The sequence below is a fragment of the Bombina bombina genome, chromosome 11 (genome assembly GCF_027579735.1).
Source record: "Bombina bombina isolate aBomBom1 chromosome 11, aBomBom1.pri, whole genome shotgun sequence".
Classification (NCBI taxonomy): Eukaryota; Metazoa; Chordata; class Amphibia; order Anura; family Bombinatoridae; genus Bombina; species Bombina bombina.
Window position 1 is genome coordinate 39,736,782 of NC_069509.1, and position 24,267 is coordinate 39,761,048.

General features: G+C 36.2%; 2 protein-coding genes across 2 annotated transcripts in view; both read right to left on the reverse strand.

Annotated features, from left to right (window-relative positions):
• Positions 1-5,764, reverse strand: part of LAT (linker for activation of T cells) — a 100,805-nt gene extending 95,041 nt beyond the window's left edge. Inside the window, exon 1 of the mRNA XM_053695154.1 lies at positions 4,778-5,764. Coding sequence (XP_053551129.1) covers positions 4,778-4,814 — 37 coding nt within the window. The 5' untranslated portion in view covers positions 4,815-5,764. The remainder of the gene's footprint in view (positions 1-4,777) is intronic.
• Positions 5,765-14,448: 8,684 nt separating this feature from the next.
• The window catches only part of SPNS1 (SPNS lysolipid transporter 1, lysophospholipid), a 52,976-nt gene continuing 43,157 nt past the window's right edge, over positions 14,449-24,267 (reverse strand). Inside the window, exon 13 of the mRNA XM_053694815.1 lies at positions 14,449-15,827. Within this exon, the coding sequence (XP_053550790.1) occupies positions 15,733-15,827 (95 nt within the window). The 3' untranslated portion in view covers positions 14,449-15,732. The remainder of the gene's footprint in view (positions 15,828-24,267) is intronic.

Sequence of the window (24,267 nt, forward strand, 5' to 3'; positions counted from 1 at the left end):
TAGCGTTCCAGCATTACATCCGTTAGACATAAGTTTTTTGCGCTCTGCGGTTTGCATTCGTATTACGAGTTGAAAATTAAAGGTTTGTGCTAGAGCGCACACACACACACACTTGCGATAAACGATAGACTATGCAAGGTCGCAAACGTATAATCACATTCCCCCATAGACTCTAATGGAGCTGCAATAAAAAAAAAAAATACCCAAGTCTCGCAAACCTGATCACGGTTAGTTAAAAACACAAATAAAGAGGCTTATATATATAATGTACATTCTAATGTTCTGAACATAGCAGAATTTGTTCTATATTTTGTTAAATATATATTCTGATATACTGTATATCTGATGGAATTTTGGTTAAAAATATATTTATACCTATATATAGTTGATTTATATATATATATATATATATATATATATATATATATATATATATATATAGATACATAAAGAAATATCTATTTAACAATACATAGAACATATTCCCCAAATTTGCACCCCAATTCTGTTACAAATATGGCAGCCAAGGGGAGATAACATCTCTACCTCTGGTACATATGTGTTATTAATTTGTTTGCACTTCTGGCAGCCAGAGGGGTAAAATAACTGTTTGTGTAAACAGCAGCCAAGGGGAAAATAAACTGCTGAGCAGTTGTGAATTAAAAAAAATATACCGAAAAGCATAGGACAGAGTTTGGCAGAGTTTAAGATAGAGACTAAGGGCCCGTTGATCTAAAGTTCTCCTCTCAGGCGACATGATCTAAGTAGCATTGCCAGTATGGCGAGGTCTCCCTAAGCATTATAGAAACACACGTTGAGAGATGTGTGTAGCCCTCTGCAGAATTCTGTATGTGAAGGAGAGACTCCTATGTTACATTATAAGGTGTAAAAAATGAAAAGTTTTTGTGTGATTTCTCTCCATGGCAAATCCCAACCTACAACCGTAAAGCCCCTAAGGTCTATTTTTCTTTTCTGAATGACCTTTATTAACCCTATCTATATAAATGGTGGAACATTGTAATTTTTTTATTTTCCTGCTATTTATTGCTATTATTTTCAGTTCCAGTGCACAAACCAAACCTGATCTGTTTATTTTCTTCTTGCAACTGGAACTGAAGCCAAATTTAAAAACGATATTAAAAATATTAAGGTATTATAAATATATATTTAAATAACGTGGTAGTATAATATTAAACAACTTTAAAGTAAAAAGCTTTTTATTGTCTTAAATTTGACTAAAGAATTATTAGAAAACAAATCCGGCTACTACATATAAGGTAAATTCAAATGAGCAATACTGATCTTCAAATGCTTTTAATTTCTGAATGTATATACAAATAGCGGTTGTAATTTGCACTTTAGCTGGGATCGAGGGGTGCTATAAACCCTAAAAGCAAATTCGTTTGGTACGTTTTGAGTTATTAAGATGTAATATTTTTTTATTATGGATAAATGTGGATTTTAGAACATGGGATGTGGGTAGTATTCATGGGATAATGTATTCATAAGTTTTATTTCATAAAAAAAAAAAATAATAATTTAAAAAAAAATCAAGTTTCAGAATAGAATTTGTTTGATGTTGTGTGCAATAAAATTAATTTAGTGAGTATTTACAGATGCCATTTTCAATAACAGAGCAGAATAACTTTTATATCACATTTGCAAGTTATATTGATTTTTGGAAGTTATGCCGATTTTGAAAATCTATGAAATTCTAATTTGATTTCAGTTTATTTGCGATACATTGTTTTGGGTACTGGCTTGGTGTGAGCAGAGCAGAACGGACACGAGCAATAGTCCATAAATGAACCTAGTTAGTAAATGTGAAATTAGAAGCAGATTTATTTATTCTATGAAACTTAAAGGGATATAAAACCCAATTTTTTTCTTTAATGATTCAGATACAGCAGCAATTTTAAATAACTTTCTAGTTTACTTCAATTATCTATTTTTTATTGTTCTTTTAGTATCTTTTGTTGAAAAGCAAGGACGTATGCTTAGGAGCCGGCCCATTTCTGGAACACTATATGGCAGCAGATTTGCAAGAATGATATTATTTGTAAGAGCACTATATGGCAGCACTATTTCCTGTCATGTAGTGCACCAGATGCTACCTAGGTATCTCTTCAACACAGAATATCATGGGAACAAAACAAATTTGATAATAGAAATTAATTGGAAACTTCTTAAAAATTGTACGTTCTGCCTGAATCACAAAATAAAATGTTTGGGTTTCATATCCCTTTAAAGCATTTTAGCCTACAAAATCTCTTACTTAAAATAAAAAACGTAGAAGTTTGAGAATTACAATAGTTAATTGGATAATTACATTTGAGTTTTGTGATTGGTTTAAAGGGACATGAATATCTAAATTAAACATACGGCATGCAATTTTAAGAGACTTTTCAATTTACTGTTATCAATTTTACTTTGTTCTTTTGGCATACTTTGTTGACAAGGAATTGGCCGGTGATTGGTGGCTACACGCATATGCATCTTTTCACAATCTCACCAGATGTGCTCAGCTAGCTCACAGCAGTGCATTTTGAGCTATAACTATGTGTTTAACCCCATTTCTGCGTTATATGCAGATAATAGTACAATAACATGATGTTGTAACATGTTAGAGCATTTTCTTTTTCACTTTTATATCCCTTTAAATATAAAGACACACATATTTTGAAGATAGTTTGCATAATGAACGCATTTGTTAACACATTTCACCAGTGACTATGATGAACTAAGAGTCTGCTTCTCTATGAGATGTCATTATAAAATGGAAAACTGAAAAACAATTGCTAAGCATCAATTGAATTGAGCACCTTTTTTGATAAAGGGACATTGTTCTGTAAAATTGGTTTCCCCTTAATGTGTTAACAATGACTTATTATACCAGCTGCAGAGTGTAAAATGTATATTATTTTTTGTATATGAAATATCTGTTTTCGTGATTGAGATCTCAATCCATTGTTCTCAAGAACATGCCTATATAAATGGCCTGGCCGTACAGAAATAGCAAACCTCATAATCCTATATATCTATCTCTCTATAAAATAAGGCCTCCTAATCTTATCTCTCTGTCTTTACACAATGGCCAATACTTAGAGAGTAAATGAAAAGTACTCATTTTGTCAGTACGAGTGGTGGTTTCAACTGTCAAAATAAAGGTAAAGGATGTCTTCAGAAACAACTTGATATACTCCAGCATGTAAAATGAATCACTGAGAACACTTTAAAGTAGAGAAAAAATTACAGTACAATGTCCCTTTAATTGAACAGAACAAGAACAGAACTGTCACTCAGGGCAACGGAATATTAGATACTGCATTGAAATTGTGCTTTAGCTCTCTTATATAAGCTTATTACTACTATAAAGCACAAGTATATTGACACTTTGGGGTAGATTTAACAAATGGCGGGTGGACATGATTCGCTGTAGCGAACCATGTCTGCCTGACATCAATAAATGCCAACACATATGCTGTCAGCATTTATCATTGCACAAGCATTTCTTGTGAAATGATTGTGCAATTGACACCCCCTGTTCTGTTATATTTTACCTAAATGTATTATATCTGATCTATCATATAATTTGAAATTAATTTTTATCAGTTGTTGTCCAAGTGATTTTGTTGGAACAGGTTGACAATGCTTTACATTTTTTGTGTGACTGAGCAAGATTAGACTGTTAAATGTATTAACTAAAACTATAGATGACTATGAAGTCTGGACTAAAATGGATAATTAAGTGTTTCAGTTGTTTACGTAAAACTAAATACAAAAAATACACATACTGATTTGTTAAAAGGAATTAAATTATCACACGTATTTAATATAAAATATTCTAAAAAGCTTTTTTTTTGTACAGGTAAGAAAAAATGTAATGAACTATATTTGTCTAATTAGTTACAAGTACTGCAGGGAGTCGCATTCTATATGAAAGAGAGATACAGAAATAATTCTGCTCACAAGGCAGGTTTTTGTAGTGTTAGGGACAGTTAATATTGGGACACCTTGTAAGCTGGTGACTGAATCAGCAGAGTATGGCCGTATTGTGTGACTAAAATTCCAGTTTTCTTATAAAAGCATAGGCGATTTTTATGCTAGAAATTATTTTCTGGATTTAAGATTGTTTTGGTCTTTACTCATAGGTGGAAGTGCGCTAATACCACCTGTTTGATGCAACAGTCTGGTCTCATTGGCAGCTTTACCAAACATGTAGTTAAATTTATTTTTTTTGTTATGTGCACTTACCAAACGTTGTGTTTTTTGATTGATAGATAGGCACATATACATATACAGTATATATATATATACACACACACATATTTATTTACACAGAACCAACAGAAGAAAACATATTTCTAGACTTTAGTGTAACATATACACAGTCATACACATAATTATGAGTGGTGCACTACTTTACAAGAACAGGTTACATCTGTTTGATTTTTCACTACTAAAGTTACTTAATACACAAATAGATCCAAAAAATTATTCCTACAGTCATTTTTAACTTACTACAAAATACAATGAAAACCACAAGTTTGCAAGCAGAGAAGTAATCATTTGAATGTTATATTTGTAACTGCTATACACAGTATCACTGATTTATCAGCACTTAGTTGCTCTATTTGTCTGGTGTAGTCTCAGTATTTTTATAATTTAAGCTAATGAACAGTCTGGACACAGAAGGTCAGTTAGTGCATGAGATCAGTCAGTGCATGAGGTCAGTCAGTGTATGAGCTGGGTAATACAAAGAGGACTCACTACTTACCTGAATATTTGGGTTGCTGTTTGTGGTGGGGGTTCATCAGGTTATGTGTGCGGGAGATGTGCAGGAAGCCGTATGTGACTGTCAGGAAGTCAATGAGAAGACAAAAAGCAGTGACAGCCTGTAACAACGCCTTACCTACTCACCAACACACACACGTCTCTGTATACTAAACATCACTGATGTTATGTAATGGGACTCAGGTCAGGCATTCATTTATTTAGCAGTTCCTAGGTGACCATCCTGTATTATAAGGATATGATAAAATGAATGAGCGAACTGAAGCAGAAAAAAAGTCTCTAACCAAATTCAGTGAAACAGTAGGATTAACAGAATATTATATATGCATTATATATCCATGGAATATATCAGTAATTAAGCAGTAAAATATCGCCATAAAAAAAAGAATGGTTTAGAAGCATATAGCAGACTTTTTTTTTTAGGATATTCTGCATTGTTTTGCCGTCCATGAGCATGTCAAACTGTCCCCTTTGACTGTTAGGGACAAATGTAATTGATATAAAAGGGTGCTTGCACTGATCAAGCAATCACTGTGGAGCATGTTACAGGATATAAATGTGCTATAAATAAGGATAACATTTAAAATATGACTTAAAACCTGGAGTAAGAGACAGTTCTGAGCTAACAGTCCCACTAAAGATACAATTTAAGGGACAATGTACTGTAAAGCTAATGTAAGCGCGGGCAACAATGACCAATATTACTTGACCACGCTTCCATTAGCGTGCAACTTTGATATTACAAGTTCATGGTAAAGCGTGTAAACCATAAAAGAGTTAGAGTTGTCAAACTTCACTTCAGTGCAGAATAAAAGTTTAATTGATTTAGTGCTAATTTGCATTGGTATTGCAAGTTGAAAGTTATAGTTTGCACTTGAGTGCTGCGAAACTGCGCTACAATATTTAAAGGATACTGAACCCACATTTTTTCTTTCCTGATTCAGATAGAGAATGCAATTTTAAGCAACTTTCTAATTTACTCCTATTATCAAATTTTCTTCATTCTCTTGGTATCTTTATTTTGAAAAGCAAGAATGTAAGTTTAGATGCTGGCCCATTTTTGGTGAACAACCTGGGTTGTTCTTGCTGATTGGTGAATTAATTTAATTGACCAATAAACAAGTGCTGTCCAGTGTACTGAACAGTGTGCCTTTTTCAAATAAAGATAGCAAGAGAACAAAGAAAAATGATAATAGGAGAAAATTAGAAAGTTGCTTAAAATTGCATGCTCTATCTGAATCACAAAAGAAAAAAAATTGTGTTCAGTGTCCCTTTAGCACTACTTCAGATCGAAAGTAAACTGTAAGGAATAAAAAGAAAAGTTGCACAAAACACATTAAAATAAAGTATTACACTAGACATATAATATTATTATTAATTAAACAGTTGTAAAAGGGTTAAAAGATATGGTATATGGCAAAGTGTTTGATAGGAAAGGGCTCCAATGTGTGTATATGTATGAACTCCGAAGACACAACCATCCCGTCCACAGAACTAGCCAAGCAGGTCATAAGAGTATGCACACCAGCTGGAGATGATTGTCAAATGGGACTGGAAGACATCAAAACAAAGTTCTTTGTTTAACCCTTTGAGTGCTAAGCACTTTCCCACCTGGGTGGTAAGCCGATTTGAGGTTTTTTTTTAAAAAATATATATATATATATTTTTTTTTTTACTTTTTTTTCCAGATCCCAAGACTTATACCAATGGAAAGGTTAGGTGATTACCTTTCCAACTGTGGGTCTTGGGGGTCTGTAGCTGCTTAGATGCCTGAGATACAGGCTTCTAAGCAGCATGTCCCCTTTCCCTATACTTATTGTGATTTTTCAATAAAGTCACGTCATTGCACGTGACGTCACTGTGCACAATGTGAAGCCCCGGCGATGCCTGCCACAGGCCAGATCAACGGGGTAGGAGCCCCCAGATCTCCCTCAAGGTGGGAGAGTGCTAGCGACGGCACTGAGCCGTCGTTAGCACCTGACTGAGACAATTTGCGACGGCTCAGACCCGCCGTTAGCACTCAAGGGGTTAATGTATATGTATGCAAGTATGTATATGTCTAAATATGTGTAATATATGTATATAGCTGCTCGGCCGCAAAATATCCCTAAACAGCGGATATATAATGAAAATACAAACCCTGAGGGTAGCAGGTCCCACTAGGTCCCTGAATAATATTGCAGTCCTTCCACAGATACATACTCCTGTCTTTATGAAGTAAATAAGAAAGGACTTACCATCCAGGGTCTTCTGCTGTGGAGCAGTAACAGCAGATCCAGGTCTGTGAGCCTCATCCGACCGATGACAGTGACCTGAAGATACAAGAAAAACAGAGTAACCAACCCTGGTTTTCTATATCAGGGGTAGCATACATTGTTGGAGTTAAAGTAAGGACTACCTCACCGGCCTCCAACTGCTAATATCCACCATTACTCTTACTAAAGAGGATTACATGGACACAGCATTGCCCCAATCCTTGCTTGCAGGGAAAAGTACCCATTAAAGGATTAAATACTTGATTTTCATCAGACACCATCTACGCATATCCTCCTGATGTACAAGGCAAAGAATGACTGGGGATTATGGGTAATGGGAGTTACACTTAATGGGAAACTGAACCCAAATTTTTTCTTTCGTGATTCAGATAGATTATGCAATTTTAAGCAACTTTCTTATTTACTCCTATTATCAATTTTTCTTCATTCTTTTGCTGTCTTTATTTGAAAAAGAAGGCATCTAAGCTAAGGAGCCTGCAAATTTTTGGTTCAGTATACGGACAGCACTTGCTTATTGGTGGGTGAATTTATCCCCCAATCAGCAAGAACAACCCAGGTTGTTCACCAAAAATGGGCCGGCATCTAAACTTATATTTTTGCTTTTCAAATAAAGATACCAAGAGAATGAAGAAAATTTGATAATAGGAGTAAATTAGAAAGTTGTTTAAAATTGCATGCAACTAATAAATCAGGCTTGTGGACATATACACAGGTAGACTTCTCAGCGCTATGCATAAATCATGTGAAAGGTTGTACACTTGTGTGAAAACCATATGCAATAACTTCTTTGCAAGAGAACCACATTAAAGTAGCATTTATTCAGGCTTGTTTTGCTTTTTTTGGTACAGGTATATGTAACTGATGTTGCAGGGTCACATATGCATGTAGGTACATTTCTGAGAGTGCCACTGACTTGGCTCTGCTTGCTTCATTGTATACAATAGAGTTCTTCAGCAAATAGATGCAGAATTTGTATATCGCGATTGGTTCAGACCTGTGCATCCGAGATACATTATACGTTATTTGAATATCAACTCTAGACACTAGAGCTGCCTGAGGTGGGAAATGATTAGCCCACATTGTTTTCTGCAACAATAAACATGTGGGGGGGGGGGGTATCGCATAAGTAAATAACACCTGTCTTGTTTACACCATTATGCATGATGTTTGCATAGCGGGTACCATATTTAATGATTTTCATGCATATTTGACACTACCCTTAATTTTGAATAGACCTGTACATACCGTATACACAGATATATATATTAGATTTCCTGACATTAGCATATCTGTAGCCCTCAAACACCATAACAAATAGGCATTTTACATATATTAGAAGGAAATCAGCTACAGTAATTATACATAATTTATCTAAATACAAAGCTATGAGCACCAGGCTCGGATACATAACACTTTATTTCTATATCCCACTGTGCAAACTGAATTTTATGAGCACACAGTTGCAGTGAATAAAATGCATACACAAGTATGAGGGGGTGATCTATTCCTTTTGTTAACAAATAGCATCTACACATTTATCCAAATTATAGAGTTAAGTGCGAGAAAAGGCTCAGAATTCGGTTATTTACAGTAGGATGTGGTTGTGGGTTAAACATATACAGGCTGTAAGAAGCCTTTAAAGAGCAAGGTTACTGTAGCACAGAGCAAGCTGCGGCTGGCCTACTGCAGAGAACACAGACTGTTATACATCAAATTCAGTTATTGCACCCTCAAAGCTTTAGAGTATTACAGTGGATTTTATAAAAACACGTTTTGCAGAGAGAATAATTCGCTTCTATAAGGAAAATATTTAGATGTCAGTAATTCCGTATCCTACTTTCAGAGGAGCTGCGTTTCTGACACTGCGGCCTGCAATACACTGAGAAGAGTACTGTAAAGTTGTACAAATTTTTTTTACACAAACTAAAAACCTAAATTGATAAATGAAAGGGGTTTGCTATGAAGCATCATGTGCTAAATTAGAAAATATCTTAACAATATTATAAGGATAAAGAATATATTCGTGCAGTAATAAAATGTTCGCCAGAGTTGGATCAATTTATTATTGTGCTAATGTTTGTAATGATGTTTTTACATCCCACATTGGGCTTAAACAAAAAATTCACTTAGCCATGTCCAACTCAGATGTGACAATGTACTGTGGCTCCTCAGTAAAATTTTACAAGCTGGAATTAGTGCAGTAAAAAAATGCTTTGATATAATTGAGTACTTTATTATAGCGATAGTATGTACCTATTTCTAGCTTCTAGAGCAGGGGACACACTATACAGTGTTCAAAGAATTTGTGAAACTAGGTTCCACAGAAGGAAAAATGCTTGGGTAGCACTATTAAGCCCAGATTAATGTGAGGGCAGAAAAAAGAAAAATTAATAAAACATAACCTTTATTGGTTCTTGTTAAAAGATGGGTGAATAACATACACTATTAAAATCCCTATCATGAGCAAGATGGTTATAATTTGTCTCTTTAAGTAATACTGTCTGACCTTGTTTAGTATTAGTATAGTAGAGACAATATAGTAATACCATAAATTGCTATATGTTTGATCAGTTATTGTGGCAACAATAATATTCACTATAAAATTAAAGGCTTAATGGCACAGGGCTGTGGGTTCACTAATCAAAAGTGTGGGTTCTTTCTTGTAACCTGAAACAAACTCTGTTACTTATAATAATAGTGTATTGAACTTTAGAATTGCTCTATCAATGCCAGTTATCACAGCTGTTATATTTGCCTTAGCAAGGATATCAATTGAAAATATCCCAATAAAGGGATATAAAAGAGCGCTGATGTTTGAAAAGGAAAACAATATACAATGTAAAACCAAATATTGTACTTTTGATATAGTAGATCAGGTCTACCGTGTTAGTCCTGTTTACTGTCCATATGCTGGTGGTAAATAAGGAATAAAGATGTCCTCTTGAAAGGAATAATGAATCAGGCTGCTCCTCTTGATCCCAGAGAGTGTGGAACAACTGTTGAAGAAGAATAGAGAGAGGGCGCCACAATAGCGTGATATCGTCTGGAATGCAGGTACAGAAAAAAGTAGGTATTATGCTTACCAGATGGTGTGGCACTGTACTGTGACCAGTGCAAGAGAGCAGGCTAGCACTTAACAGTGGCTAGTACACTGTAGGAGCCAGGCTCCAAAGGCACTTGTCCTAGTTGCAACTTGGTGTTTGACTCCTGTTGTCTGGACTTCGGGTGCTGCAAAGGAGTAATCTTATGTGTGTTGTTCAGTTGGTATGGATGAACCACAACACAGACAACTTCAAATAAAAATGACTTTTAATACTTTATGACGCGTTTCTCAACCTACAAGGGTTGTTTCATCAGATAAAAAAGTGAATGTCATCATTAACAATTGTTAGCAATTTATACACATTTGTGTATCAAAAGAGGAAGTTGTCATCAGATATGTGATCCAATAGAAAAACATTTGTGTGCATTCAGCTGTGGAACCAGCACAGGATCCCAGCTGTTACAATTTAAATTTTTTTACTAATTAGCAAGGTTGAAATATAATGTGTATATATGTGGGAATCTAAGCTTTTAACCTGTTAGTTGCAAAATGAAAATAAGTGAAATAAAGCAATCTTGTCACTTTGTGTTTACTGCCATTTGTTACATATATAACCTCACTAGATTGTTTGTTATAATAGATGCTATTCTTTTGCATTTAAAAGAGAATATATTTGGTTAAAAAGGTTGACAGATAAAAAGTGTGTATGTGGGAAGTAAAGTAATTCAAAATGAAATTTTGAATGGGAGAATGAGTTTTAAACCTGTTGTTTGTATTTAAGCAATTGAAAAAAGTTAAATTCTTATAGAAGATGGAAGCTTGTATAGATTGTCACTTTGTTTGCTTTCATGGTTATTGTATAAACACGTGTTAATTTGTGTGGTGAACACTATTCTTTTTAAATAATATATATATATTTATTTATTTATAAAAAGAAAAAAATAAATAATATAATTCATTGGATAATCAGAATCTAGATAGGAATCAGAACTTCTAACCTGTTGTTTGCATTGTGAATATGAAAATTGAAGATTTTTATTTTGTATTGGAAATAGCTATTTGTATAGCCCCGAAGTGATTAGTTATAATGGGTTGATGCATGTTTGAACTCAATAAAATATTTTAATAGAATGAACATTCTAAAATCTAAAAAAGATATGTTTGTACATTGGGATGCCTATACAAAAAATAAATAGTTCAATGAACAGAAAAGTTTATATGTATGCATATCCCTTGTAAAATAACTGTGTGTGTGTGCTTATATATATATACATATTGTACATGTGTGTATACACACACATATATATATGTGCGTGTGTGTATACAGATGTGTGTGTGTGTGTGTGTCTGTGTATATATGTACTGTATATATATGTGTATGTGTGTGTGTGTGTATGTGTATATATATACGCACGTGCGTGTGTATACACATATGTGCGTGTGTGTGTGTATATATATATATATATATATATATATATATAGTGAAATATGGAATAATAGAAAACTTACAATCAGTACCTGGTTTCACTCTTTTCACATCAAGTAGATGTGACAAAAGAAAGGACAATAATAATACCATTTGGGAGTGTTGTTTTACCCTATTTTTCAATAGTGTGTCTGACTTGTGGATGTTGTAGAATGTATTGGTATTTTATATCGGACAAAATAACGGCTGTAAATATCTATCAATTGAAGGCTGCTAGATCCAGGTTGGCATTCAACCCTTGGGGATGAAGGGTCTTCAGTCGATAGATCCAGTATGTTTCACGCTGTCTGAGTCTAGTAAGTCTATTGTAGTCAGGACTCTTTGGAATAAAATCAATGGGAATGTATGTGAAAATGTATGGATTTCCATTGTGTTTGGTTAGACAGTGATTCGGTATGCTGTGTTTAATTTTATTTTTTCTACAATTTTTAGTTGCGGTGATGTTCACCCCATCTGTTTCTCAGTTTTCTGGAGGTGCGGCCTACATATTGGAGGCCGCATATACACTCCATAAGATAAACGGTGAAAGATGAGTTACAGTTGAAAAAAATAGGAATTTGGAAACACTCGCCAGTGATAGTCGATTTGATGTTGATGAAATCTTGGTACCTTGTGAATTATATATATAAAAATAAGTAAGGGGTGGTTGTTCTGGGTATATGTATGTTTGTGTGTTAAATTTACTCAGAACAATTGTTTCCATTGATTTATTTATTATGGTCCCAATAGTGTGTTTTCAATAATTTATACATATAATTCATAGTTATTTCAACTTAGTAATGTTGTTAATTATTAATATTAACAATATTGCCCCAAATAATAATTATTTGATAGTTCTCCAATCTAGATTTTTCTCTTGAATTTATATATCAAATACTATTAGCTCTGAAATGTCTTCTATTATTGGCAGTCCTATAATTTGCCACACTTATTCTCCAAAATTACCTTGAGCATTTGTTGCTCTTCCGTGTAAGCTATTGTGGCTTGTCACATGCTACCAACTTGATTGCGCAACTAAGTTGCTTTGTATTTCGGGCTTCCGTTTATATATCTCCTCTTATATTTTCAGGCTATAGTATGTTGCCAATTGCTCTTCCATGTAAGCTATTGTAGCTTATCATATACTACCAATCTGACTGCGTAACTTGGTTGCTTTGTATTGTTAAGCTTCCAATTTTATATCGTCTTTTGTATTTTCAGGCTATAATATGCTGCCAATTCTTGGCTATAGAGGCTTAGAATATTAACAATTTCTATTTTTAACCTAAGATTATCTTAATCATTCGAATTGTTACATACATACACATTGTATTGTTGGCTTTTGTAAATTCATAAATACTGATCGCCTTGTGTAATAGCTTTGCAATTTAGTAATTTAACCCTTGACCCAGCTCTGCACATTTGCAGTTAACCCGCCACCCAATTGTCTAAAACTGTTGTGATATCAGATGTTATTTTGGGTAACGGATCTTGTGTGTTGTAACGGTATGCCCTTACTAGCCCATATGACTGGGCGATAACTAATAAATTAGCAACAATTGTTAAGAAACCTAAATTGCTCTATTTTTAAAATCACAATTGGGACCCCATCGTCCCGTGCAACCCCTCTCTTCCATGGGACGATTGGGTCCCAATTGTGATTTTAAAAATATCAGAGCAATTTAGGTTTCTTAACAATTGTTGCTAATTTATTAAATTAAAGAGAAAAATCTCGATTGGAATTATTATTTGGGGAAATATTGTTAATATTAATAATTAACAACATTACTAAGTTGAAATAACTATGAATTATATGTATAAATTATTGAAAACACACTATTAGGACCATAATAAATAAATCAATGGAAACAATTGTTCTGAGTAAATTTAACACACAAACATACATATACCCAGAACAACCACCCCTTACTTATTTTTATATATAGTTCACAAGGTACCAAGATTACATCAAAATTGATATCCTTGCTAAGGCAAATATAACAGCTGTGATAAATGGCATTGATAGAGCAATTCTAAAATTCAATACACTATTATTATAAGCAACAGAGTTTGTTTCAGGTTACAAGAAAGAACCCACACTTTTGATTAGTGAACCCACAGCCCTGTGCCATTAAGCCTTTAATTTTATAGTGAATATTATTATTGCCACAATAACTGATCAAACATATAGCAATTTACGTTATTACTATATTGTCTCTACTATACTAATACTAAACAAGGTCAGACAGTATTACTTAGAGACTAATTCACAAATTATAACCATCTTGCTCATGATAGGGATTTTAATAGTGTATGTTATTCACCCATCTTTTAACAAGAACCAATAAAGGTTATGTTTTATTCATTTTTCTGCCCTCACATTAGTCTGGGCTTAAGAGTGCTACCCAAGCATTTTTCCTTCTGTGGAACCTAGTTTCACAAATTCTTTGGATAATTGAAATTAATGCCAGCACCACTCCTCTAACACAAAAAATACCACAAAACAGGGTAAACCTATACCTTTGAAACACAACGGAATACCAAGAGGAGCTTGCCTATATAGCGCCCTAGTCACTTCTGGTGTGGCTACACTATACAGTGTGAATGGAGAGTGGAAACGTTTGGTACAATGTGTGGAAAACTAAGGGAGCACATATCTAAAACAGTGGGCTATGCAGTAACAATCCATTTTCACTATTTTCTAACTATATAAAAACCAAACAAAATTAACAAAAAACATCCACACGACAAGTATTTGATTAAATATTTACGTTTGATTATCAGTTTATGTTTTACCCTGTTTTTATTTGTAGATATTGTATAGAGTCATCTTCCATTTTCATAATAAATATAATAAAAATCCAGCAAACTAAAGGTAATGGATCTTTAATTAAAATCTCAATAAAATTGCAAATAACAAACCTTTGATAAATAATGAAATATTTTAAAACATGTCTGAACTTGCTGCAGTAATCTGTAGACAAGAAACTTTGCTCCTAACTGCAGGTACCCAGAAGACCCAATATTACCACTGCCTGTGGGAGTAGCAGAGTGTACAAAGTGTTTTAGATTTGTGTTGCTGAATCAAACAACATAACATAAACCAGGGCTTGACAAACTTGGGAGCCAACCAGCAAAAAGTATCACTAGATAAACACTTTTTAGAAGCCAGGCACGGGTCTGTGCATACAGATATAGGTAGAATAATTTAAACATTAGGGGACAAAAAAAAATTGTAGGATATTGGACCTTGTGATTTATCAAGCTCTAGCATAAAACTGATTTCTTTAAGAACCTACACAGATCAAGATTCAATAAATGTTGTTATTATTAGCAGCTCAAACATAATTTTAGCAGTTGTATAAAAGTGTTTGTATACCATAAAAAAAGATTCACATAGAAAACAAATTTCAATGAAAATTTGTCGCATCAACAAATTGTGGTAAAAAATCAACACCATTGAGTTATTTATGTTAAAACATTAAATAAGCTTGAGTCTCGGAAAAACTGACACCATTCCCAAGATACAGCAAACAATTAGGTGATCAGATCCCTGGGCTTTTATCTCCATTCAACACCGATATTCAGGGTGGTATAGCTTCATTACATTTTCTGATCCCGCTTATTCAGTCATAACATTAGTTTGGGAGGTCCGTGTCCCATTTAGGTAAATGTCAGTCTTTATATAAAAACTTATGATTATGGCTAACTAAAATATGTGTCTTGGCATCGTAAGTCAGACAGTTATTCATAACCGTGTAAAAACAGTTTATGGGAGGGGAGAAGTTTCTGCTTTATGGCAAAGTTAATACAATTTGCACATCAAATAATTTATTAGTTGTTAGGTAACACAATGTCCCTGGTACGGAGGAACCAGGATATGGATGCAGGTCCTGATCTTGTAACTTTCATTCTCCTGTTCCATCTTCGGTTTCTAAACAGTATGAGATGTCCTGCTATAGTGCAAGTGTAGAAAAGGAAGATATATGGTCTTGTGGAAATGTCCCTGCACAAATCAATCACCAATGTAAAGTTGTCCAAGTTTTAGTTGCAAAAAAAAAAAAAAAATCAATCACACATTTTTAGAAAGAGACCATAAGACTGAGATGTTTTATCTTTCTTCCATCTTTCCTGGTGAAGGGATTTGGTAGCTGTTAGATCAGGACATGTGATGCTGGTACTGTGGTGGATTTTCCCTGTACTGGTATCACAAATTTATCATCCTCGCTATCTGCACATTCAATAACACCTGGGGAAAATCATTAAGAAAATTACGGAAATTAATAATAAATAAAAAGTTAGCTTTGTCTGGTATGTGTCATTTGTAGATATTCAAGTTTAGCAGGTATGTTATCTTTAGTTAGAAGTGGACTCCATAAAGGAAATGATCCCAACATTGTCCCATTGCATTAAAGGGACACTAAAGTCAAAATTTCATGATGCAGATAGAGCATGCAGTTTTAAGAGACTTTCCAAATTACTTTTATTATCAAATTTTGCACATTCTTTTTATATACAATTTTTTTGAGGTACTAACTCCTACTGAGCATGTGCACAAGTTCATAGGGTATATGTATACTAGTCAGTGATTGGCTTATGGCTGTCACATGATACAGGGGGCCGGCAAATGGGGAAACATACATTTGTCTGGAAAAAACACAATTTATGCTTACCTGATAAATTTATTTCTCTTGTGGTGTATCCAGTCCACGGATCATCCATTACTTGTGGGATATTCTCATTCCCAACAGGAAGTTGCAAGAGGACACCCACAGCAGAGCTGTAATATAGCTCCTCCCCTAACTGTCATAGCCAGTCATTCGACTGAAAACAAGCCGAGAAAGGAGGAGCCATAGGGTGCAGTGGTTACTGTAGTTTAAATTTAAAAATTACCTGCCTTAAAATGACAGGGCGGGCCGTGGACTGGATACACCACAAGAGAAATAAATTTATCAGGTAAGCATAAATTGTGTTTTCTCTTGTAAGGTGTATCCAGTCCACGGATCATCCATTACTTGTGGGATACCAATACCAAAGCTAAAGTACACGGATGAAGGGAGGGACAAGGCAGGAACTTAAATGGAAGGAACCACTGCCCGTAAAACCTCTCCCCCAAATATAGCCTCCGAAGAAGCAAAAGTATCAAATTTGTAAAATTTTGAAAAAATATGAAGCGAAGACCAAGTCGTCGTCTTGCAAATCTGATCAAAAGAAGCCTCATTTTAAAGGCCCAAGTGGAAGCCACAGCTCTAGTGGAATGAGCTGTAATCCTTTCAGGAGGCTGCTGTCCAGCAGTCTCATAGGCTAAGCGGATTAAGCTTCTTAGTCAAAAAGAAAAAGAGGTTGCCGAAGCCTTTTGACCTCTCCTCTGTCCAGAGTAGACAACAAACAAAGTAGATGTTTGACGAAAATCTTTAGTAGCTTGTAAGTAAAACTTTAAAGCACGGACCACGTCCAGATTGTGTAACACAAGGATGGAACAACAATCTCTTGATTTATATTCACGTTAGATACCACCTTAGGTAAGAACCCAGGTTTGGTACGCAGGACTACCTTATCCGTATGAAAAATCAGATAAGGAGAATCACATTGTAAGGCAGATAGCTCAGAGACTCAACGAGCCGAGGAAATAGCTACCAAAAAAGAACTTTCCAAGATAAAAGCTTGATATCTATGGAATGAAGAGGTTCAAACGAAACTCCTTGAAGAACCTTAAGAACCAAGTTTAAGCTCCATGGTGGAGCAACAGGTTTAAACACAGGCTTGATTCTAACTAAAGCCTGACAAAATGCCTGAACGTCTGGAACATCTGCCAGACGCTTAACTAGCTGACAATCCTTTTTCCAAACCTTCTTGGAGAAAAGATAATATCCTAGCAATCCTGACCTTACTCCATGAGTAACCCTTGGATTCACACCCATAAAGATATCTACGCCATACCTTATGGTAAATTTTCCTGGTGACAGGCTTTCGTGCCTGTCTTAAAGTATCAATAACTGACTCGGAGAAGCCACGCTTTGATAAAATCAAGCGTTCAATCTCCAGGCAGTCAGCCTCAGAGAAATTAGATTTGGATGGTTGAAAGGACCCTGAAGTAGAAGGTCCTGTTTCAGAGGCAGAGACCATGGTGGAAAGGATGACATGTCCACTAGATCTGCATACCAGGTCCAGCGTGGCCACGCAGGTTCTATCAGAATCACCGATGCTCTCTCCTGCTTGATCTTGGCAATCAGTCGAGGGAGCAGAGGAAACGGTGGAAACACATAAGCCAGGTTGAAAGACCAGGGCGCTGCTAGAGCATCTATCAGTGTCGCCTTGGGATCCCTGGACCTGGATCCGTAACACGGAAGCTTGGCGTTCTGGCGAGACGCCATGAGATCCAGTTCTGGTTTGCCCCAACAATGAATCAGTTGTGCAAATACCTCCGGATGGAGTTCCCACTCTCCCGGATGAAAAGTCTGACGACTTAGAAAATCCACCTCCCAGTGCTCTAGACCTGGGATATGGATAGCTGATAGGTGGCAAGAGTGAATCTCTGCCCAGCGAATTATTTTTGAAACTTCTAACATCTCTAGGGAACTTCTCGAATCCCCTTGATGGTTGATGTAAGCTACAGTCGTGATGTTGTCCGACTGAAATCTGATGTACCTCAGAGTTGCTAACTGAGGCCAAGCCTGAAGAGCCTTGAATATCGCTCTTAGTTCCAGAATGTTTAATGGAAGGAGAGACTCCTCCTGAGTCCACGATCCCTGAGCCTTCAGGGAGTTCCAGACTGCACCCCAACCTAGAAGGCTGGCATCTGTCGTAACAATTGTCCAATCTGGCCTGCGAAAGGTCATACCTTTGGACAGATGGACCCGAGATAGCCACCAGAGAAGAGAATCCCTGGTCTTTTGGTCCAGATTCAGTTGAGGGGACAAATCTGTGTAATCCCCGTTCCACTGACTGAGCATGCATAGTTGCAGCGGTCTGAGATGTAAGCGTGCAAACGGCACTATGTCCATTGCCGCTACCATTAAGCCGATTACTTCCATACACTGAACCACCGAAGGGCGCGGAATGGAATGAAGAACCCGGCAGGAATTTAGAAGCTTTGATAACCTGGACTCCGTCAGGTGAATTTTCATTTTTACAGAATCTCTCAGAGTCCCTAGAAAGGAAACTCTTGTGAGTGGGGATAGAGAACTCTTTTCCTCGTTCACTTTCCACCAATGCGACCACAGAAATGCCAGTACTACGTCCATATGAGATTTGGCAATTTGGAAGTTTGACGCCTGTATCAGGATGTCGTCTAAATAAGGGGCTACTGCTATGCCCCGCGGCCTTAGGACCGCCATAAGCGACCCTAGAACCTTTGTAAAGATTCTTGGGGCTGTAGCTAATCCCAAGGGAAGAGCTACAACTGGTAATGCCTGTCTTGAAAGGCAAACCTGAGAAACTGATGATGATATTTGTGTATCGGAATGTGAAGATAAGCATCCTTTAGATCCACTGTAGTCATATATTGACCCACCTGGATCAGGGGTAGAATGGTACGAATAGTTTCCATCTTGAACGACGGAACTTTGAGGAATTTGTTTAAGATCTTTAGATCCAAAATTGGTCTGAAGGTTCCCTCTTTTTTGGGAACCACAAACAGATTTGAGTAAAAACCCTGTCCCTGTTCCTCCTTTGGAACTGGATGGATCACTCCCATAACTAGGAGGTCTCGTACACAGTGTAAGAATGCCTCTCTCTTTATCTGGTGTGCAGATAATTGTGAAAGGTGAAATTTCCCTTTTGGGGGGGAAGCTTTGAAGTCCAGAAGATATCCCTGGGATATAATTTCCAACGCACAGGGATCCTGAACATCTCTTGCCCACGCCTGGGCAAAGAGTGAAAGTCTGCCCCCTACTAGATCCGTTCCCAGATAGGGGGCCGTTCCTTCATGCTGTCTTAGAGGCAGCAGCAGGCTTTTTTACCTGCTTACCTTTTTTCCAGGTCAGGTTTGGTCTCCAGACCGTCTTGGATTGAGCAAAAGTTCCCTCTTATTTATTATTAGAGGAAGTTGATGCCGCACCTGCCTTGAAGTTTTGAAAGGCACGAAAATTAGACTGTTTGGCCCTAGATTTGGACCTGTCCTGAGGAAGGGCATGACCTTTTCCTCCAGTGATATCAGCAATAATCTCCTTCAACCAGGCCTGAATAGGGTCTGCCCCTTGAAAGGAATGTTAAGTAGCTTAGATTTTTTAGTCACGTCAGCTGACCATGATCTAAGCCATAGCGCTCTGCGCGCCTGTATAGCAAAACCAGAATTCTTAGCCGTTAGTTTAGTCAAATGAACAATGGCATCAGAATAAAAGAATTGGATAGCTTAAGTGCTCTAAGTTTGCCAAGTATGTCATCCAATGGAGTCGCTACCTGTAAAGCCTCTTCCAGAGACTCAAACCAGTACGCCGCAGCAGCAGTAACAGGGGCAATGCATGCAAGGGGCTGTAGGATAAAACCTTGTTGAATAAATATTTTCTTAAGGTAAACTCTAATTTTTTATCCATTGGATCTAAAAAAAAAAAAAGCACAACTGTCCTCGACAGGGATAGTAGTACGCTTTACTAGAGTAGAAACTGCTCCCTCCACCTTAGGGACTGTCTGCCATAAGTCCCGTGTGGTGGCGTCTATTGGAAACATTTTTCTAAAAATAGGAGGGGAAGAGAACGGCACACCTGGTCTATCCCATTCCTTATTAATAATTTCTGTAAACCTTTTAGGTATTTGGAAAAACATCAGTACACACCGGCACTGCAAAGTATTTATCCAGTCTACACAATTTCTCTGGCACTGCAATGGTATCACAGTCATTCAGAGCAGCTAAAACCTCCCTAAGCAACACGCGGAGGTGTTCAAGCTTAAATTTAAATGTAGAAATATTAGAATCAGGTATCTTTCCTGAGTCATTAACATCACCCACTGACTGAAGCTCTCTTTCCTTAGCTTCTGCATATTGTGAGGCAGTATCAGACATGGTTCTTAAAGCGTCAGTATGCTCTGCATTTTGTCTCACCCCAGAGCTATCTCGCTTACCTTTAAGTTCAGGTAGTCTGGCTAATACCGCTGACAGTGTATTATCCATGACTGCCGCCATGTCTTGTAAAGTAAACGCTATGGGCGCCCTAGATGTACTTGGCGCCATTTGAGCGTGAGTCCCTTAAGCGGGAGTCAAAGGGTCTGACACGTGGGGAAAGTTAGTCGGCATAACTTCCCCCTCGTCAGATTCCTCTGGTGATAAATTTTTTAAAGACAGAAAATGATCTTTATTGCATAAAATGAAATCAGTACATTTGGTACACATTCTAAGAGGGGGTTCCACCATGGCTTTTAAACATAATAAACAAGGAGTTTCTTCTATGTCAGACATGTTTATACAGAATAGCAATGAGACTAGCAAGCTTGGAAAACACTTTAAATCAAGTTAACAAGCAAATATAAAAAACGGTACTGTGCCTTTAAGAGAAACAAATTTTGTCAGAATTTGAAAAACAGTGAAAAAATGCAGTAAATCAAACGAAATTTTTACAGTGTGTATAATAGGCTAACAGAGCATTGCACCCACTTGCAAATGGATGATTAACCCCTTAGTTCAAAAAACGGATAAAAAAAAAAACGAAATAGACGTTTTTTAACAGTCACAACCAACTGCCACAGCAAGCTGTGGCCCTACCTTCCCCAATAAACGACTTTGGAAAGCCTTTGGGCCCTTTAGAGATGTCCTATAGCATTCAGAGGGCCTTTGAGGGAAGCTGGATGTCACAGTTTGTAATTTTAACTGCACCAACTGTAACTTTTATACTACAACAGTGGAAATTGTTTCTAGTCAAAATTTAAGCCAGCCATGTGGAAAAAACTAGGCCCCAATAAAGTTTTATCACCAAAGCATATATAAAAACGATTAAACATGCCAGCAAACGTTTTATATTGCAATATCATAAGGGTATTACCCCTGGGAGTAAGCATGATACCAGTCGTTATTAAATCACTGTATTCAGGCTTAACTTACATTAATCCGGTATCAGCAGCATTTTCTAGTATTTTCCATCTCTAGAAAAAATTATAACTGCACATACCTGATAGCAGAATAAACTGCACGCCATTCTCTCGCTGAAGTTACCTCATCTGTGTAATCCCCTCAGACATATGTGAGAATAGCAATGGATCTTAGTTACAACCTGCTAAGATCATAGAAACCTCAGGCAGATTCTTCTTCTATTTACTGCCTGAGATAAAATAGCACAACTCCGGTACTATTTAAAAATAACAAACTTTTGATTAAAGAAAATAAACTAGCTATATTTAACCACTCTCTCCTACAACGTCCTTGTTTGTTGAGAGTTGCAAGAGAATGACTGGCTATGACAGTTAGGGGAGGAGCTATATTACAGCTCTGCTGTGGGTGTCCTCTTGCAACTTCCTGTTGGGAATGAGAATATCCCACAAGTAATGCATGATCCGTGGACTGGATACACCTTGCAAGAGAAAAAATCAACTGTTTATTTAAAATTAAGAGTGTTATTACATTGTCTTTATTTTATACACTTTTTAATTATGCAATTTTAAAGGAAATCAAACCCAACATTTTTTTTTTTAAATCATTTAGATAGAGCGTATGATTTTAAACAACTTTCCAATTGACTTTCATTATCAATTTCGATTCATTATCTTGGTACCCTACTGAACATATGACAAGAGGAATGACAAGAGGAATATATTTGCAACCACCAATCAGCTGCTAGCTCCCAGTTCCTGCGCCTACCTAGGTATGCTTTTAAATAAGAGAACAGTAAATTGGGAAGTTGTTTAAAATTATATTCACTGTCTGAATCATTTAATAAAATGTTGTGTTTCATCTCTCTCTCTCTCTATATATATATATAAATAAATAAATCTATCATCTATAACCAGCTAGTGGGGATATAAGTAGCTAGGGACAGGACCCCACATATATAAATAATTGTGTCGATGCTGGTGAAGGAAGTTTAAATGATTAAATTGATCAAAGAAGGGAGCAAAAAGTAAGCCTAATCGTGCAACCCCCTATAAGGCAAGTCAAATACAAAAACCGGACACCTCTCCTTTAAGAACAATTCAGTGTATTCAGCAAACTTATAGTAGAGTAAATAAAAAAAATAAGATTTATTAGGGCGATAAAAGACAAATTCAACTGAGCCTATATCAGGGCTCCCTGAATAATTAATACCGGTATCAGTGTTACAAGTCTTAACATATCATAGTCATATAATATGACACAAAGTAACCAGCAATCTGCTAAAGTTCCACATGAAATATCACTCAATGTATCCACAAGGAGTAGAAGTTCGTATATAACGATACAGGGCTAAGCCTCTCCTCTTAATGAAAGGGAATTATCTGTTAAATCATCAGGATGCATATACAGAATAGCACTCCTCCTAGAGATCAAGCTCACCGGACCACCAGATCTTTCACAGGGACTCGCCAACTCTGACTTGGTATTAAGCATGCAGACCTCTGTTTCTTACCCCTAACGCCAGGACCGGCGTCTTCCAAAACTCACTGACTCCTTGTCCTTTCTTGATTTAAAAATTATACGAGAAGGTGACAGCCTATATACTGAAACATATCGTAAGGACACATCAGCAAATACATTATTAGAGGCCAACAGTCATCACCCAAGACACAAAATGAATGCTATACCAATAAGGCAATTCCTACAACAAAAAGGAATTGCTCATCTGAAACAAGCTTTTAGATTTTTTTCAGATGATCTGAAAACTAGATTTAAATCAAGAGGGTATTTACAGAAGGTGATTAATCATGGCTTTTTATTGCCCTAATAAATATTATTTTGATTTACTCTACTGTAAGTGTGCTGCATACACTGATTTGTTCTTAAAGGAGAGGTGTCCGGTTTTTGTACTTGACTTGCTTAATAGGGGTTGCAGGATTAGGTTTACTTTTTGCTCCCTTCATTGATCAACACACACATATATATATATATATATATATATATATATATATATATATATATATATATATATATATATATATATATATATATATATATATATATATATAAAAACATGCTCCTGCAATGATCAAGCAATCACTGTGTGACATGTTACACACTCAGTTTTCTGAATATTACAATTTCTACTTCGTCACCCCTTGAAACAATGGAAAAAAGTTACATATAATGAAAGCGTGCTTACTATGCATAAAAAACATTTTAAAGAGAATTACAATTTGCATTTAATGTAATGGTAAATCCTAGCGTTTGTGAAACGCTAGGATTTACCATTGGTACAAATTAAAGGGGATTTTCATTCATGAAGTATAAAATACTTCATGTTGAAGGCTCCTTTATTTGTTCCAAGCAATTGCCGTTCTGAATACTAAGGCAGCCCACCGGAAGAACACTATTTTCCCTATTTGGCTGAGAGGTGACGTTTCCACCTCTTAGCCAATAGCCGTGCGGGAAATACGGCTTGGAGACAGATTTACCCACACTTTAAGTTCTCTCCACCCAACTGCCTTAGTGGGTATTATTATTGCACTGACCTGCACCCATCATATAACAGCTGCATAAGTACACCCCACCCACCCTCAAGCCCTCATATGCTTTACACAGCGCAGTTTATTCCCATAAAGTCAGTGCTTTCCAAACTGTGTGTCGGGAC